Source organism: Neoarius graeffei, chromosome 28, assembly GCF_027579695.1.
Source record: "Neoarius graeffei isolate fNeoGra1 chromosome 28, fNeoGra1.pri, whole genome shotgun sequence".
NCBI lineage: Eukaryota > Metazoa > Chordata > Actinopteri > Siluriformes > Ariidae > Neoarius > Neoarius graeffei.
In genome coordinates, this window is record NC_083596.1 from 39,394,995 (window position 1) to 39,413,466 (window position 18,472).

The 18,472-nt window shown below is 39.6% G+C and overlaps 1 protein-coding gene across 1 annotated transcript; it reads left to right on the top strand.

Moving 5' to 3' along the window:
• Positions 1-1,183: 1,183 nt before the first annotated feature.
• On the top strand, positions 1,184-15,794 carry rsph4a (radial spoke head component 4A). The gene is made up of 7 exons (XM_060913201.1): positions 1,184-1,284; positions 10,871-11,084; positions 13,978-14,259; positions 14,346-14,792; positions 14,921-15,065; positions 15,148-15,265; positions 15,441-15,794. The coding sequence occupies exons 1-7, from the start codon at positions 1,184-1,186 to the stop codon at positions 15,697-15,699; spliced, it is 1,566 nt and encodes a 521-aa protein (XP_060769184.1). The 3' UTR covers positions 15,700-15,794.
• The last annotated feature ends 2,678 nt before the right edge of the window (positions 15,795-18,472 follow it).

Genomic DNA, 18,472 nt, shown 5'->3' on the forward strand with positions numbered 1-18,472 from the left:
TGTGATGGAACTTCCTCACCACATAGCTTCCCAAGGCTGATATCTAATGGATATACAGTACTGTGCAAAAGTTTTAGGCACCTTTTATTTCTTCTTTTCATACAAACATTATTATAGATTTCTATTTGATGACTTCTACATTATCGAGTGAGTACAAAAAAAAACACATTTTAGAGTTCCAAACGTTTGTTTTCCATCACAAAATTAAATGTTAGAGAAAAAAAAATGTTTGGATCTCAGCAGCATATTACATACGAGGCCGCTTTTCATATTAAGAAAGAAAACATAGTGAAGGCTACTGGGGTTTGGGTGCAAAATTAAGATGCAAGTGTGACAAAGTGTCCAGAAAAACTGTGGCTGGTTCTGCAAGATGCTCAGTAAAACCTACAGCTCATTTCTTTATCAAACTGCACTCATTGTACCTGAGACTTTTTTTTTTAAAGAAAAAAAGTCACGCCTAATATTGACTTTGTTTCATTTATTACTGTTTCCTGCTATTATAGTATTTTTAAAATGTAGAAACATTTTTCATTATTTTTGAATAATTTTGCTCTTTTGAATAGACTTCCACACTACTGTAATATTCCGCCTGTTTGGTTCTCATTAGCATTTATTATAATCTACAGTCATCCTGAGGGAGAGGTTTGGCTTTACTGATGGACTACATGTGCACTATGGAGATTATAATTATATATTTTTGACGTTCGAGCTGTTACAGCTTTCTTCGACACGCGACACTTCCTGGTCACGTGATACCCTGAAGCGATATTAGTGCTTTTGGCGGCATCTACAGGCGAGAAAATGTAACTACTGGTGCTTTTCAGAATAAGAAACTGCTGGATAAAAAGTAAACTTAAAGTAGACAATAATAATAATAATAATAATCCACGTTTATTTCCCCTACATTATCATAAACTGAGCTGCCCAAGGTAGAGTTTACAGCCAATCAGATTTAGCCAAGCCTCTCGCGCAACCAATCAGATTCAGTAAAGCCTCTCGCGCAGCCAATCAGATTCAGTCATAATTCCATAGCAACCAAATTGGTTCGTTCTGGTGAACGTTCCGTCTCTGGGCAACGAACCGACGTTGTTTTTAGACGTAACAAGTAATAAAGAGAACACAGCAGTGTAGTAATTATAGTTTTATTATTTATTTGTTTTATTTTTAAGTGAAGGACGGAAACATGGAGAGTTCTGAGGAAGTGCTGAGTGACCAAAAGCAGCATTCTGCTGAATGCTTCAAAGCTTTCCTGTTAAAAAACAGCACAAAAACAAACCTCAACCTGTGAGTAACTTTTATTTCACTAGCAATGACAGGGCGTTTGTTTGTTTTTTAAAAATTATCTCAACCATGTCATGTATCAAAAATATCAAAAGTAGGCTCTCATAAGCACAGAAGTTTTGTTTTTGGAAAAGGGGAAAGGTTAATACATTTAAATATATATATATATATATATATATATATATATATATATATATATATATATATATATATATATGAATGATTCCACGCTTATGGGTACTGAAATGGGGACATGAACTTATTTTTAAAAATTCACCTAAAACCATTTCTTTTTTTACCATCAGGTCACAAAACATGTAATCTTTAATGAATGATATGTTAAAAGATAACTTTAATTTTCTGAGATGTAATAAAAACATATTTATATGCCAAAGTCAAGCCTATGAGTTCCAAAATGATGTCTGTTACATTACTTCTGTTACGATTGTCCATCTCGCGTCTGTTACAAATTAATTACAATCTAGCTATATACGGGCAATTCCATGTAAATGTCAACCTCACCATGCAAAAATAAAGCAACATGTAATACATCAAAACCACTCCCAGAGATCTCACCTAGGCCTGTATTTTACAGATGTGAATAAGTTGAACCAATTTGTAACCAACCTAATACGTCACTGTCAGTCTTTTTCTTATAATGTAAACCCCAAGCTAAAATCAACTTTGATCATGTACAATTCTATATTATTGCCACAAGCCACAGAAATGTATGCTAAAATCCACAAAACAGCAAAACAATAGCCATCCTAAATATTATTTAAGAACTTTGATAGTTTTAGCTGATATTTAAAGAGTTTTTCAAAGGGTTATGGTGGTTAAATTGCTGATTTTCTAAACATATGCCATGTCTATTTCAGACGCGTCACATCCATAACGCTGACTTTTCCTTCCGAAACTCTGCATGAAATACAAAATATTTTAAACAAAGATTTTTTAATATTCACCTTGGACCCCTCTATCAAATGGATATCTCCATTTCAACATTAGGTTTACAATTTCACAGAGTTTGATAAAAATGTACAGTCACCCAAGAAAAGTGATACTTTTTCTGTCACATCCATAACGCATCTTTTATTGGCATTTTCTGGCATGCCCTAGATGTACTATGGGAATTGTTCTTGTTCTATCACTTCTCCAGGATGGTACAGCCTTAAAATATGCAACACCTGTTTAAATACTGGGAGACAGTAAAACATGCACTGAGTCATTTGTTGCCATTTTGAGTTCAAGTGTCACGTCCATAACGCTGGAATTGCTCATACCATGTTAATCTTATTGAAAGAATGTGTATGTTTATTCTACTACACATGTTTATTAATTATATTTGCTAAAACATCACCTTCCTATGTTTCAAAAAGTAATTCTACATTGTTAAAATTGAGAATATATATGTCCACAACACTTCTGTTACGTTCTGACTTTGGCATATAAATATGTTTTTATTACATCTCAGAAAATTAAAGTTATCTTTTAACATATCATTCATTAAAGATTACATGTTTTGTGACCTGATGGTAAAAAAAAGAAATGGTTTTAGCTGAATTTTTAAAAATAAGTTCATGTCCCCATTTCAGTACCCATAAGCGTGGAATCACTCATTATATAGATAGATAGATAGATAGATAGATAGATAGATAGATAGATAGATAGATAGATAGATAGATAGATAGATAGATAGGCATTTTTATTCTGCTTTTTCCCAAATCTTTCCATCATTTTTTTTGGTCCGCTTCAGTATACTTCAACAAATACACAAAACTTACATGACAGCTGCTTTTATTCATACTTTCATCTTTGAAACCTGCTTTATTACCTTGTAAAAATCTTATTAACATTTTAATAAAGAAGTGTAACCTCTTCTAAATATTCCCATATGTCCCTCTACAGCCCCTACTTATATTTACAAACGCTCATCTGTCCACAAACTTACTCTAAACCAGATCCTAAAATTCATACATTCTCTAGCATATCTCTGTAGTGCTGTTTACAAAGATCTACTTTTCATCTGTTTAAATCTCTCAAATTATTTGGTGGGCGGCACGGTGGTGTAGTGGTTAGCGCTGTCGCCTCACAGCAAGAAGGTCCGGGTTCGAGCCCCGTGGCCGACGTGGGCTTGCTGTGCAGAGTTTGCATGTTCTCCCCATGGGTTTCCTCCGGGTGCTCCGGTTTCCCCCACAGTCCAAAGACATGCAGGTTAGGTTAACTGGTGACTCTAAATTGACCGTAGGTGTGAATGTGAGTGTGAATGGTTGTCTGTGTCTATGGCTACATCCACACGACAACGGCAACGAGATGTTATTTAAAAATATATCGCGACCAAATGGGCAACAATCAGTAAAATATCGGGTCCATATGGCAACGCAACGCTTGCTGAAAACGATGCAATACACATGCCACACCTCTAGGGGCGCTGTAAGACGGTCCCTTCGGAGACACCAGAACAACCCATACGAAAAATAACAGTAAAGAACTTATAAGAGTTTACCACTGTCTTAGTAGTAAATCCTTATAAGGATTTATAAATATATATGCCATGTATGATTTACTCCTGAAAGTGGCCCATTTTGCATTTTGCAACACAAACATATGTGGATTTACATATAAAAGGCATATACATTTTAAACTGTAAAATATAATTTAAAACTACAAACATTACGTGAAGCATACAAAGACGGTGTAATTCATCATACACATTATCTGTAAAAACCATGCACAATGTTCACTTCATACATACTAGATTTTCATAAAAAATTTGTATGAGGAAAATGCAAAATGGGCCACTTTCAGGAGTAAATCATACATGGCATATATATTTATTTATAAATCCTTATAAGGATTTATCCTTATATTTATAAGGATTTACTACTAAGACAGTGGTAAACTCTTATAAGTTCTTTACTGTTCTTTTTCGTATGGGAATAGAAGAAGTAAGGACGCATGCGCATAAACCATTATGCGCGAGACTTCATATTAGCCACAAAGTCAGGAAAATCTGTTCGGAAAATTACATTATAATGACCAAATACAATGAAAAGTATTTTTCCAGTCTCACCTGTAAGGTAATCCCATGTAATCTCGTTTGGACGGTAAACCTGTTGGTACAGTTAAACGCAGCTAATCTTTATTCTCCGCTTTGACCTTTCCAATATGGCGGCGAGGATGACGTACGCGGAAGGCGGCGTCTTTAATGGTCCGGAATAAATTGAATACTACACGTTGATGGATTAATTTGTTGTTTCTCACCTGTGAAAGGTAATCCCATGTGATCTCGTTTGGACGGTAAACCTGTTGGTATAGTTAAACGCAGCTAATCTTTATTCTCCACTTTGACCTTTCCAATATGGCGGCGAGGATGACGTACGCGGAAGGCGGCGTCTTTAATGGTCCGGAATAAATTGAATGATATACACGTTGATGGATTAATTTGCTTTTTTGAGGAATGTATTCTAGGACTTAAACCATCATCTGAAGAGGTGAGATCGCTCCTTTTTTCCCCCTAGTTTTGCTGGTGGGATTGACTCTGCCCTAAGGGCTATTCTCTCTCTCTCTCTCTCTCTCTCTCTCTCTCTCTCTCACTTTGCACCATTACACAATAAATATTCACAGTGAAAATATTTTGTAAGCGCGTTTCATGAACCAAGTTATAGGATTTGTTGACAACTCGCATCGCATCGCAATGAGAAGATCATTGGCACTACTGGTGTTAAGAATCAGACCATTTCATAAATGAATATTTTGCTGTAGAGCAGCAGTGTTTGTACAATTGCATGTTTTTGCTTCACTATTACTGTCACTATTCTGCTTCTTGCATTACTACTGTGAACTAACACTGAACATAATAATAATAATAATATCCAAGCTCGTGTTTCACTCTCACTAGTGCTCTGTAAGGCTTTTTCCTGGTGATATTCGTTACACTTCTACCCGGCGTGAAGCACTCACAGTCATGTGGTTGTGACGTCATCGTAAACAAATCCGTTTTACTCATCCAGACGACTTCACAACGGCAACGTTGCCAGATCTTTCCACTCTGGAACCCGTTCTCAAAAAGATTGCGTTTTGGGCACCCAAAACGCCGGTGCCGTGTGGACGCCAGGCCTAAACGATAAGCAATTGTATCGGAGTCACCTGAATCCGTTGCCGTGTGGACAGGGCCTATGTGTCAGCCCTGTGATGATCTGGCGACTTGTCCAGGGTGTACCCCGCCTTTCGCCCGTAGTCAGCTGGGATGGGCTCCAGCTTGCCTGCGACCCTGTAGAACAGGATAAAGTGGCTAGAGATAATGAGATGAATATACAGTAGTGTGCAAAAGTCTTAGGCACATCAAAGAAATGCTGTAGACCAAAAAAAAAAAAGGCTTAAAAATATTGAAATGAAATGTTCCAACTCGGGGCAGCATGGTCGTGTAGTAGTTAGCACGGTCACCTCACAGCAAGAAGGTTCTGGGTTCGAGCCCAGTGGCCGACGGGGGCCTTTCTGTGTGGAGTTTGCACGTTCTCCCCATGTCTGCATGAGTTTCCTTTGGGTGCTTCGGTTTCCCTCACAATCCAAAGACTGTAAGTGATAATAAATGAAACAAAGTCAATATTTGGTGTGAGATGACCCTTAGCTGTAGGTTTTACTGAGCATCTTACAGAACCAACCACAGTTCTTCTGGACACTGTCACATTTGCATCTTAATTTTGCACCAAAACCCAGTAGCCTTCATTACATTTTCTTTTTAAACTGAAAAGTGCTTTCTTATGTAATATGCTGCTCAGATCCAAACTTTTTTTTTTATTTCTGTAACATTTAATTTTGTGCTGGAAAAATCACAAACGTTCGGAACTCTAAAATGTTTTTGTACCAACTCGATAATGTAGAAGTAATAAAATAGAAATCTATAACAAAGTTTGTATGAAAAAAAATAGGGGGCCCAAGTCTTTTGTACAGTCCTGTATATAGAATAATTTAAATTGTATAAAATAATTGAAAGTTGTTGCACATTAGAGTATTAATTCCATTTATTTTATTTTTTCCAATATATTTCTAAAATTTTATAAAAAGTTACTAACATAATGGAAGTGTGTCTGTCTTAATAAATTTTAAAACATAAATCTGGGCAACAATAATCATATGGATTGTACATATTAAGGATGTCCAGTGATTATTTCTTATAGACTAATTGATATAGAGTGGTGCTTGAAAATTTTTGAACCTTTTAGAATTTTCTGTATTTCTGCATAAACATGACCTAAAACATCAGATTTTCACACAAGTCCTAAAAGTAGATAAAGAGAACCCAGGTAAACAAATGAGACAAAAATATTATACTTAGTCATTTATGTATTGAGGAAAATGATCCAATATTACGTATCTGTGGGTGGCAAAAGTATGTGAACCTCTAGGATTCAAAGTGAACTTTATTGTCAATCAGACCATCTAACAGAATTACACAGAGGATTGAAATTGTGTTTCCCCAAACTCCAAATGTGCAGTATTAAAAAACTGACACACAACTAAACAAAGTGCACACAGACATCAACAGATAAGCAAATTAACACAACATATAGACAGACAGTGGGCATACAGTTCCCAGAATATTCACAGTGATCCAGAAATGTAGTCAAGTTTGAGGTAATGTAGTCCAGAATTGTAGTCCAGAAATGTAAAGTTTGAGGTATGTTACTGGGGTGCAATAGTACAAGGGTACAATAATGCAAGGTGCAGTATGGTAAAGTGCAAAGTGCAGAATAGCAGCATGGAGATAAATAAGTATTGTAAACTTGTATGTTCTTGTGCAAAAAAGAATATTCTGGAACTACACAGCTGTAATGTTGATGGCTGAGAATTCTCTTGGCAAGTAGCAGTTAATTTGAAGGTGAAATTAGAGTCAGGTGTTTTCAATCAGTGGGATGACAATCAGGTGTGAGTGGGCACCCTGTTTTATTTAAAGAACAGGGATCTATCACAGTCTGATCTTCACAACACATGTTTGTGGAAGTGCATCATGGCACGAACAAAGGAGATTTCTGAGGACCTCAGAAAAAGCGTTGTTGATGCTCATCAGGCTGGAAAAGGTTACAAAACCATCTCTAAAGAGTTTGGACTCCACCAATCCACAGTCAGACAGATTGTGTACAAATGGAGGAAATTCAAGACCATTGTTACCCTCCCCAGGAGTGGTCGACCAACAAAGATCACTCCAAGAGCAAGGTGTGTAATAGTCGACAAGGTCACAAAGGACCCCAGGGTAACTTCTAAGCAACTGAAAGCCTCACTCACATTGGCTAATGTTAATGCTCATGAGTCCACCATCAGGAGAACACTGAACAACAATGGTGTGCATGGCAGGGTTGCAAGGAGAAAGCCACTGCTCTCCAAAAAGAACATTGCTGCTCGTCTGGAGTTTGCTAAAGATCACGTGGACAAGCCAGAAGGCTATTGGAAAAATGTTTTGTGGATGGATGAGACAAAAATAGAACTTTTTGCTTTAAATGAGAAGCGTTATGTTTGGAGAAAGGAAAACACTGCATTCCAGCATAAGAACCTTATCCCATCTGTGAAACATGGTGGTGGTGGTATCATGGTTTGGGCCTGTTTTGCTGCATCTGGGCCAGGACAGCTTGCCATCATTGATGGAACAATGAATTCTGAATTATACCAGCGAATTCTAAAGGAAAATGTCAGGACATCTGTCCGTGAACTGAATTTCAAGAGAAGGTGGGTCATGCAGCAAGACAACGCCCCTAAGCACACAAGTCGTTCTACCAAAGAATGGTTAAAGAAGAATAAAGTTAATGTTTTGGAATGGCCAAGTCAAAGTCCTGACCTTAATCTAATCGAAATGTTGTGGAAGGACCGGAAGCGAGCAGTTCATGTGAGAAAACCCACCAACATCCCAGAGTTGAAGCTGTTCTGTACGGAGGAATGGGCTAAAATTCCTCCAAGCCGGTGTGCAGGACTGATCAACAGTTACCGGAAACGTTTAGTTGCAGTTATTGCTGCACAAGGGGGTCACACCAGATACTAAAAGCAAAGGTTCACATACTTTTGCCACTCTCAGATATGTAATATTGGATCATTTTCTTCAATAAATAAATGACCAAGTATAATATTTTTGTCTCATTTGTTTAACTCGGTTCTCTTTATCTACTTTTAGGACTTGTGCGAAAATCTGATGATGTTTTAGGTCATTTATGCAGAAATACAGAAAATTCTAAAGGGTTCACAAACTTTCAAGCACCACTGTACATATCATAATACAAGAGGTGGCACTCATGCATTTGACTTTAGAAGCAAAATAATTGATAGATGTTATTTCAAACAATATGATTTAGACTCTTACACCTTATTTTTTTCTCTGTTAAATGAAAAAATATATTTTTTGAGAAAAGACACAAATTGTTTGACAGTTATTTGACTTTGGCAGTCTCTTGACTGCTCCTAGTCTGACAGATTTTGACTGGAAGATGCCCATCATGAGAAACAGTATATTTTTCTCACTGGTATTAATTTTAGCCATTTTGGACCAATAGGAAATGAGCTAGAGCACCTGACAGAAGGGGTTCTGCACATCAGACAATGGACTAAAAACAAACACTGCGGCCCCCACACTGAAGCAATCGGCACGCGAACATGCACAGTAAAACTATCTAATCTGAAACTAATGTAAATACCTAATCGGTAACTTTCATCTTTATTTTTCAAAACACATTAACTGTATTGAGAAAAATGTATGATTTGTACGAGTAAGCAACGTTTGAAAACTTGATGATTTCCCATTGTAATGTATGCAGACCTTACTGTTGACCATGCACGCTGTCATTGCTAATTTAACACAACTGTGAACTTTTTTTAATTTGTTAAAAAAAAAAAAAAAGTTACGTTTACCAAATTCTTCAACTCAAAATGAAATGTAGCTTCAGCTACTGACATAAAGAAATGGACATTTAATATATGTAAAAAGGTTTTTAATATCCTTTCATTTTCACTTTAGTTATTGGTTTCCTACATTACCCACAATGCCGTTTGAGTACCTGTTCATAGTAGTGTCATGGGATGGATTTAGCCCTCACTTCATCTCTACCTAAAAAGTCAAGTCAATAAAAAAGAGCAATATGGCAGCACTTTAGTCCTTTAGTCTGTTCAGCTGTCTCCGCTCAAAAAGATAAAGTTCCAGTACTGCAGCTTTCCATCACATTCTTCATCCAGTAGATCTGTCTAGCTGAGCTGAGTCTCGAAAGTAATATACGCCGATCAGCCATAACAATATGACCACTGACAGGTGATGTGAATAACATTGATTATCTCATTACAGTGGCACCCGTCAAGGGGACGGATATATTATAATTGGCAGCAAGAGAACAGTCAGTTCTTGAAGTTGATGTGTTGGACGCAGGAAAAATGGGCAAGTCTAAGGATCTGAGTGACTTTGCCAAGGGCCAAATTGTGATGGTGAGATGACTGGGTCTGAGCATCTCCAAAATAGCACATCTTGTGGGGTGTTCCTGGTATGCAGTGGTTAGTACCTACCAAAAGCGGTCCAAGGAAGGACAACCAGTGAACCAGCGACAGGGTTATGGGTGTCGAAGGCTCATTGATTCACATGGGGCACGAAGTCTAGCCCATATGGTCCAATCCCATAGAAGTGCTTGGCAGCAAGAGAACAATCAGTTCTTGAAGTTGATGTGTTGGAAGCAGAAAAAATGGGCAAGCGTAAGGATCTGAGTGCCTTTGCCAAGGGCCAAATTGTGATGGCTAGATGACTGGGTCTGAGCATCTCCAAAATGGTGCATCTTGTGGGGTGTTCCTGGTTGTCCAAGTGAAGGACAACTGGTAAACAAGTGACAGGGTCATGGGTGTCGAAGGCTCATTGATTCGCAGGGGGCACGAAGGCTAGCCCATATGGTCCAATCCCACAGAAGAGCTACTGTAGCACAAACTGCTGAAAAAGTTAATGCTGGCTAAAACAGAAAGGTGTCCGAATGAACTTTTCAGCAGTTTCTGCTACAATAGCTTTTACATTACATTACAGGCATTTAGCAGATGCTCTTATCCAGAGCAACATACAATGCACCCAAAGCAGCCTGTGGAGCAGTTGGGCGTTAGGTGCCTTGCTCAAGGGCACTTCAGCCATTCCTGCTGGTCTAGGGACTCAAACCAGTGATTACAAAGCTGCTTCTCTAACCATTGGGCCATGATTTCCCCAGCACAATTTGGCCCTTGTCAAGGTCACTCATCCTTACGCTTGTCCATTTTTCCTGCTTCCAACACATCAACTTCAAGAACTAAATGTTCTCTTGCTGCCTAATATATCTCACCCCTTGACAGGAGCCATTGTAATGAGATAATCAATGTTATTCACTTCACCTGTCAGTGGTTTTAATGTGATGGCTGGTGTATATCTGCATTACATTCTGAAACTTTAAGTCCAGTTTTTTGGTTATATACCGTATGTTGAGGATGTCACAATGTACATAATCACAAGGAAAGAGAAAGCTTTATCACCATAACCACCATTAGTACCTAACTTAACTAACAAGATGTTGATACTGTTGCCAAGTGACGCATTTACTCTCACCTTCAGCTACGACCATCTGGTTCGCGTGCTCACCAGAGTGATGAATGAGCGTCCGGAGAACACAGTGGATATAATTGAAAATCTGAGCCTTGAGGTAAAGCGCAGCATGCTGCAGGAGAAGCAAAGCACGCTGCGGGATGCACCATCCACAACCTCCTCTGAGCAGCTGGCTAAGCAACAGAAAGTGCTGTTTAACCGCAAGGAAGAACAACCTGAAGAGGTGTTGATCAAAACAGTTTGCTTTCAGTGTGATTCCATGATTGCAGTGGCATTTACCCTTTGTAACTCTTTATAAATGTGTATTTAATTCTAAATTGATGTGTCAACCCATCTCAGGCAGGGCTCGAAATTAACTTTTTTTCTTTGTGTCCCCCAGTGGTCCCGAATTCTGTGTTGTATTGTCCCGAATGGAAGCAATAGTGTCCCCATTTTTTTCATCTCTGAAATAACCAGTGGTTAATATTATCATATGAAGTTACTATTATATTTGTAACTATGCGATTTTGAACCCTTTATATCATTTTTACAATAAGTCACAAGACACAAGCGACATGTCCTATACATCATCTACTTCAAAATTAGTTATTGCATTTTCAGTTTATTAAACTTTGGCGATCTCACTGTATGAATAGATACCCGTTTATTTAAAGGGGCCAACTAGCTCATTCAGAAAATGTTTCAACTCCCTACATCTGCATTACACTTTAGTTGAAAATAAGACCCGTTTTATGTTCATTTCATCTACTTATACCTTGAATATCTGTTGGCACTTATAAGGCCAACTTATAATTTTCACCATTACCGTTATCCATTTTTATGAACTTTCCGTTATCCATTTTTATGAACTTTCCGTTATCCATTTTTATGAACTTTCCGTTATCCATTTTTATGAACTTTCGCTGCCGGGTGCAAATGTTAGCAACATCAGCATAGTGGCAGGTCCGAGCCTAGTTGTGCTGCTGACTGACTAAACTTTCTGAACTAGAAAGACACCAAGAAAACTCACTTATTCTGTTGAACGGTATCTTCCGTCAATATCATCCACATCATTCCTGTTGTATTCTATAACGTGTCTAACAGTGTTCATTAAGTTCATTCAGTTGCTAGCGTTGCCTGCAGACCAGGCGATGACACTTTGGATCCTGAAGGTCCCGGAGACGTTATGTCTGGGCTTTCAGTTTCTTCCCCGCGGTCGGTCCGCTTCAACCACTTCAGCATTTTTGTTCTGGCAAGAGTCGGCGCAGCGTGTGCGGTAGCAATTCCATTCCAAGTCCATATAATGCGGACTCCGGCCGAAGATTCTAGAACAGAATGCGCTGCTCTGTAGCCTACGGAAAGTGTAGCTACTATGTATTTTTCGCTGTTAACGTTTTAAAATTAAAATTAACAAATGAGGTGAATGTCTACGTATGTGTTACGGCTTTGTAAATAATATTAATGTAGAACTTTTTTTCTAGATCTATTTTTTTCCATTGTCCCGGGATTGTCCCAGATATGATAATTTTGTGTCCCGATGACATTTTTTATGGTCCCCGGGACATCGGGACACCGTTAGTTTCGAGCGCTGATCTCAGGCAACCAGCTCATTTTCTTATAGGTTTCTTTGCTGTAAAAAATGTTTTTGAATAAGTAACTGGGTTGAATTTTAAAGCATAGAGTTTTTTTTTTTTTTTTACTGTTTATTAAATTTAAACATAGGACAACAACATAACATTCCACCCCCCCCCATGTGCCCCCTACAGACATTAAGAAATATACACTTAAACATAATTACAAATATATTAATAAAACTACAACCAATGAGTACAAAAGATGACAGAAAAAAGGACAAAGAAAGAAAAAAAGAAAGAAAAAAAAACATAAAAAAAACAAGGTACATGTAAAAGTATAGGCTGGCTCCAAACTAGAAACCTACAATTACAGAATAGGTTCAGTTATACAATTTTAAAGAGCAACAAGAGATGAAGTAATGAAGTAAAGGCATTATTTTTATTATTTTAACCTAAATTATAGGTGTCAGCTACACACTATGAAATGGTTTTTAGTTCCTAAAGGCACAAATTTCTCCTTTCCTAAGCAGGCATCCCAGGTCGTCTGGTAGATAGTCTAGGAAAGGGGACCAAATTTTCAAGAACTTCCCATCTCGTCCCTTAGTAAGAGCCTGTAAGCGTTCATGTGGAAGGGTATTAAAAATCTCCCTATACCATAAAGTAACAGTTGGTGGGGACTCTTTAATCCAATTATGCAAAATGCACTTTCGGGCAATAAAGAGGAGCTTTTCAAGAAGTGTATACCTTGAGGCAGAAAGTTGGAATACTCTGGAGGGGAGACCTACCAAGAAGACACAAGGGTCTTTCTTGATCTCAAAATGGAGTATCTCAGAAATTATTTTAGCAATATGAGTCCAAAATCGGGAAATAAACTTGCATTCCCAGAAACAGTGAAAATAAGTTGCCCTTTGAGAGTGACATTTTATACAGAGAGGAGAGAATGATTTATCCATTTTATGCAAGATAACAGGGGTGATGTGAAGCCTATGAAGTATTTTATATTGAGTCTCCTTATACCTGTTACATGTAGATATACAGTAGATCTAACTAACTCTATGGCCACCTTCCAATCATCTTCTATATATTCACTGCCTAAATCGTTCTCCCATTTGCGAGCAATATTGGGGAGCTCATACACATCAGAAGAAGTAAGAGTGGAGTAAAAGGCTGAAACAAAATGTTCAGAATTCTTACATGTAAAAAGGAACCTAAAGCATAGAGTTAAATATACAAATGGGATGTTTAAGTAGAATTCATGAGACATGTAAAGCTAGCCATTTGGGTCCTTTCGAACTGCTGCTCATGCTGTGTCACAGTGCAGCAATGACCCAGTCAGAGGAAGATGCTATCGGCCCTCTTCCACAGTACATGATCTCACAGAGGCTCATGATTGGTTAACATCGCTCCACTTGGTAGCATGACACGGTTGTACTCGTGTCACTCAGACTCCCTGTTTCCGAAGGAAATACATCAACATACAGAGTCAAATCACAGCTAAGAAGCCATTGCATGGGAACATTAAGAGCAGAGAGTTCACATCCACCTTATTTGTCTTCCTTCTAGATGGCGACACCTCTGCCCAATGTGCCTGAGCTGACTTTCTTCCTGGAGCAGATTGGGGTCGGTCTGGGTCGGGAGGAGATGCAGAGGATCTTTTTGGCCCTGAAGCAGCTGGTGGACACGCAGCCCCTGCAATGCTGCCGATTCTGGGGCAAAATCCTCGGTATTGAAGCGAACTATATCATCGCTGAAGTGGAATACAAGGATGGTGAGGGCGAAGAGGAAGAAGAGGAAGAAATACATGAAGATGAGGACAAAAAGGGGGAGGCTCAAGAAGACGATGAGGTAATTGAGGTTACTGAAGTAATTCATGACTGACCTGTGTAAGCAAGGCACCTGAGCTCTTTTTGTGAATTGTTCCGATTTAACAGGATCCACTCCCCACGTCAAGCTACAAGCCACCCGCTCCAGTCCCTAAGGAGCCTCATCGCTCCGGCACCAACAAGTTCACCTACTTTGTGTGCAGAGAGCCGGGCCTGCCCTGGGTCTGTCTTCCTGACGTCACCCCTGCTCAGATTACAGCTGCGCGACAAATTCGCAAGCTCTTCACCGGGCACCTGGACACTCCCATCGTGAGCTACCCACCCTTCCCAGGTAACGAGGCTAACTACCTGCGTACCCAGATTGCCCGCATCTCAGCAGGCACCCAGGTCAGTCCACTGGATTTCTATCAGTTCAGTGAGGAGGAGGAGGAGGAGGAAGAAGAAGGAGTGCGAGACAGCATCGAGGAGAACCCTGACTTTGAGGGCATCTCTGTGCGCGAGCTGGCAGTGTCGCTGTCACTGTGGGTCCACCACATACAACACATTCTCATACAGGTCAGAAAACCTGAACAGAATCATTGAGATTACATTAGAGCAGGTCACAAATAAGACTTCTGATTTGACGAACATATGGCTACACCATTGAAACCCAGTGTTTCTGATCATCTTTATGTGCGCACCAGGGTCGTTGTGTGTGGGTCAACCTGACTGAAAAGACAGAGGAGCTCCTTGAAGAAGACGAAGAGGAAGAGGAGAAGGAGGAACAGCCTGACGAGCCTGAGCCTGAGGTCGGACCGCCACTTCTCACACCACTGTCTGAGGACGCAGGTGAGTCTTCGACTTGATGTGGGTGTCAGGTTTTTTTTCATCCTGAGCAAACATGCCTTGTTAACATGTTCTGATATTTCAGAGGTGAATAACACTCCTCCTTGGAGTACCAGGATCTCCTCAAACCTAATCTCCCAGCACGCCATTGCTTTTGTGCGCTCCAACCTGTGGCCTGGTGCTTATGCGTACGTGTGCGGCAAGTAAGACCTCTTTATTTCCTTAGCTCCTAATGCATTTCTGGTCAACTTCCTTTCTCATATCCACAACCGAATTCTAACGATAGCGACAGCGGTACATATCTTCATGTGCCGGAAACTGCTTTTCTAATCAATGTTGTTATGATACAACTGATTACATAACTCAATCTTGCAACAGGAAGTTTGGGAACATATACATCGGCTGGGGACTGAAGTTCTTGGGCGAGGACTTTAGCCCTCCCCTGCCTCCTTCCCCACAGTCCGAGTACCTGAGTGGCCCTGAAATTACAGAGGCATTGGACCCCAGTGTGCAGGAGGAGGAGGCTCTGAGGGAAGAACTAGAGGAGAAGCAGGCTGCGCTGGAAGGCAACGATGCGATGGAAGCAGAGGAAGATGAAAAGGAGGAAGAAGATGAAGAAGATGAAAATGAATACTGAATTAGGCAGACTGAAGTCTTTTAACATATGCGCCTGGGAAGCACGTGGAACCAACTTCAAACTATTTTTTTCCTAATACCTGGAACCTGTCAAAACCTAGCTTTCAAAAGATTTTTTTTAAATCTTTATTTTTTTTGTAAAGCTGCTTTGTGACAATGTCTGTTGTTAGAACTGCTATACAAATAAATTGACTTGACGTGGTATCTGTTGTTCTTGAAGGGTTCATTGGATAATTAAAGTTCCTAAAAATGAGAAACACTTTGTACCGTAGTAGGGTTCTCCATATAACATTTATGGGTTCCTCCTGAGGGACAACTAAAGAACCCTGAGTGTTTGTATATCATTTATACAATATAATGATATGAAAATGTATACGCAGTTTTCTAACTTTATACTCTGTGAAAAAGAATGGTTCATTAAGATTTTTTTTGGATAGTTAATGGTTATTTGCTTCTTAAAAGGCTTCTTCTTGGAATCCTCGGATACAGGACAGGAGTCACCAAGCACAGCACCTTCAACAAGTACACTATTGTTACCATCATACACTCAGATTTCCTTAAGATCTTTGGACAGGTAAAAATTCCCCCTTGGAGTCTTCTCGGGGAGTTTGCATGCTCTCCCCGTGTCTGCGTGGGTTTCCTCCGGGTGCTCCGGTTTCCCCCACAGTCCAAAGACATGCAGGTTAGGTTAACTGGTGACTCTAAATTGACCGTGGGTGTGAATGCGAGTGTGAATGGTTGTCTGTGTCTATGTGTCAGCCCTGTGATGACCTGGCGACTTGTCCAGGGTGTACCCCGCCTTTCGCCCGTAGTCAGCTGGGATAGGCTCCAGCTCGCCTGCGACCCTGTAGAACAGGATAAGCGGCTACAGATAATGGATGGAGTCTTCTCGGATATGTAGAATCCTATAAGACAGAGTTTCCCTACAAGTTGTAAGGCTTCACCAGAACCCTCAAGTACAATCTTATGGAAAAAGGTTCCATCTAACAACCAAAATTCTTTGTCTGGTTTGTCCTTGTGGCGAAGCCATTAGAAATTCCAACTGAGGGTTTCTCTTTCAGAAATGACTCCAAGTATAGTCCTGCTATAAATCTAGAAACCATTAACCATCCAAAGAACCCCTCGAGGAACACTTTCTATAGATGATATGCCTCTTATTTTATATAAAATCAAATTAGATATTACTACAAAACAATTTTAAAAAAAGGACGTAAAATAAGGTTTGTGAGAATTTAAAAGCAGCAGGTGTCTATTTGTAAGTCTACCTTTCCTCGCTCTCCCCATGCAAATGACTAGAGCGTGATGTACTGTAGACGCATTTGATCGTCATCTGCCAACAGCACTCGTAGTCTTTACAGAGGGCTTGGTTAATCTGATTCAGCGCTCTCTGAAAACAAGTTGTAAAATCATAAAAGCAGAAGAGTCATACATACCTGCAAACTAGTCGCTTTTCGGCCAAATTCGCCGTTTTGCAAACAAAATATGTCATTCTCGTTATTCATCTAGATCCGAAGAGTTTTGGGGGGGGTCGGGGGATCAGCGGTGGATGGGACTTTCAGTAAAATGGGATTGCCATCTTCACAAGAGTCATTTGGCCAATCACACACTACTCATTTGGCCAATCACAAACATCCAAGTCAATCCATCTTTCCCATGGCGATCTAAACCTTTGCCCGACTAAACCACAGACACTAAACATCCGACCTGCGTCAGAGACTTCAGAGATCTATGGACACTAGCGACAGACTTGAGGCAAGTCTCGTTATCTGCCAACAATGTAATATGCTGTGTAAATTAAACTTGGTTTGTCAAAGATAATCCTACTTTAGCAACGTTACATGTGTCGTGACATGAAACCTTTTCCAACATGTTTAACGTTATACAACCCCGATTCCAAAAAAGTTGGGACAAAGTACAAATTGTAAATAAAAACGGAATGCAATAATTTACAAATCTCAAAAACTGATATTGTATTCACAATAGAACATAGACAACATATCAAATGTCGAAAGTGAGACATTTTGAAATTTCATGCCAAATATTGGCTCATTTGAAATTTCATGACACCAACACATCTCAAAAAAGTTGGGACAGGGGCAATAAGAGGCTGGAAAAGTTAAAGGTACAAAAAAGGAACAGCTGGAGGACCAAATTGCAACTCATTAGGTCAATTGGCAATAGGTCATTAACATGACTGGGTATAAAAAGAGCATCTTGGAGTGGCAGCGGCTCTCAGAAGTAAAGATAGGAAGAGGATCACCAATCCCCCTAATTCTGCACCGACAAATAGTGGAGCAATATCAGAAAGGAGTTCGACAGGGTAAAATTGCAAAGAGTTTGAACATATCATCATCTACAGCAGCGGTCCCCAACCTTTTTTGCGGCACGGACCGGTTTGATGTCAGACAATATTTTCACGGACCAGCCTTTAAGGTGTGGTGGATAAACTGTGGTATTTTCTAAATATAGTAATAAACGTGAATCCACTGTGTACTCGTATGCAACTTTATTAGCAGCATCCTCGTAACATCGCGTCAGCAACATAACATGAGTAATGTCCTCTCTCCAACATTCTTGGTCGCTGAGATAAGCGTCTTGACATGCGTCAAGAGCAGAGCATGTGAGCGGAGCGGGCGAATTTTGAAAAGAGCGCGGAGCGGGATTTTTTTTTTTTTCAAGGATGGGAAGGATGGAGCGAGGCAATGGCCCGCTCCAGTTTCGCCCCGTTACCGCTCACATCACGAGTCTGAAGCATGCCCAACGTGGCTCAGAAT

What these genes read in the sequence shown, in the direction of transcription:
- rsph4a (XM_060913201.1), top strand. Translation starts at nt 1,184, where the DNA reads ATGGAGAGTTCTGAGGAAGTGCTGAGTGACCAAAAGCAGCATTCTGCT. An exon ending in TACAACACATTCTCATACAG is followed by an intron (nt 14,793 to 14,920) that starts GTCAGAAAACCT and finishes TGTGCGCACCAG; the next exon opens with GGTCGTTGTGTGTGGGTCAA. An exon ending in ACCACTGTCTGAGGACGCAG is followed by an intron (nt 15,066 to 15,147) that starts GTGAGTCTTCGA and finishes CTGATATTTCAG; the next exon opens with AGGTGAATAACACTCCTCCT.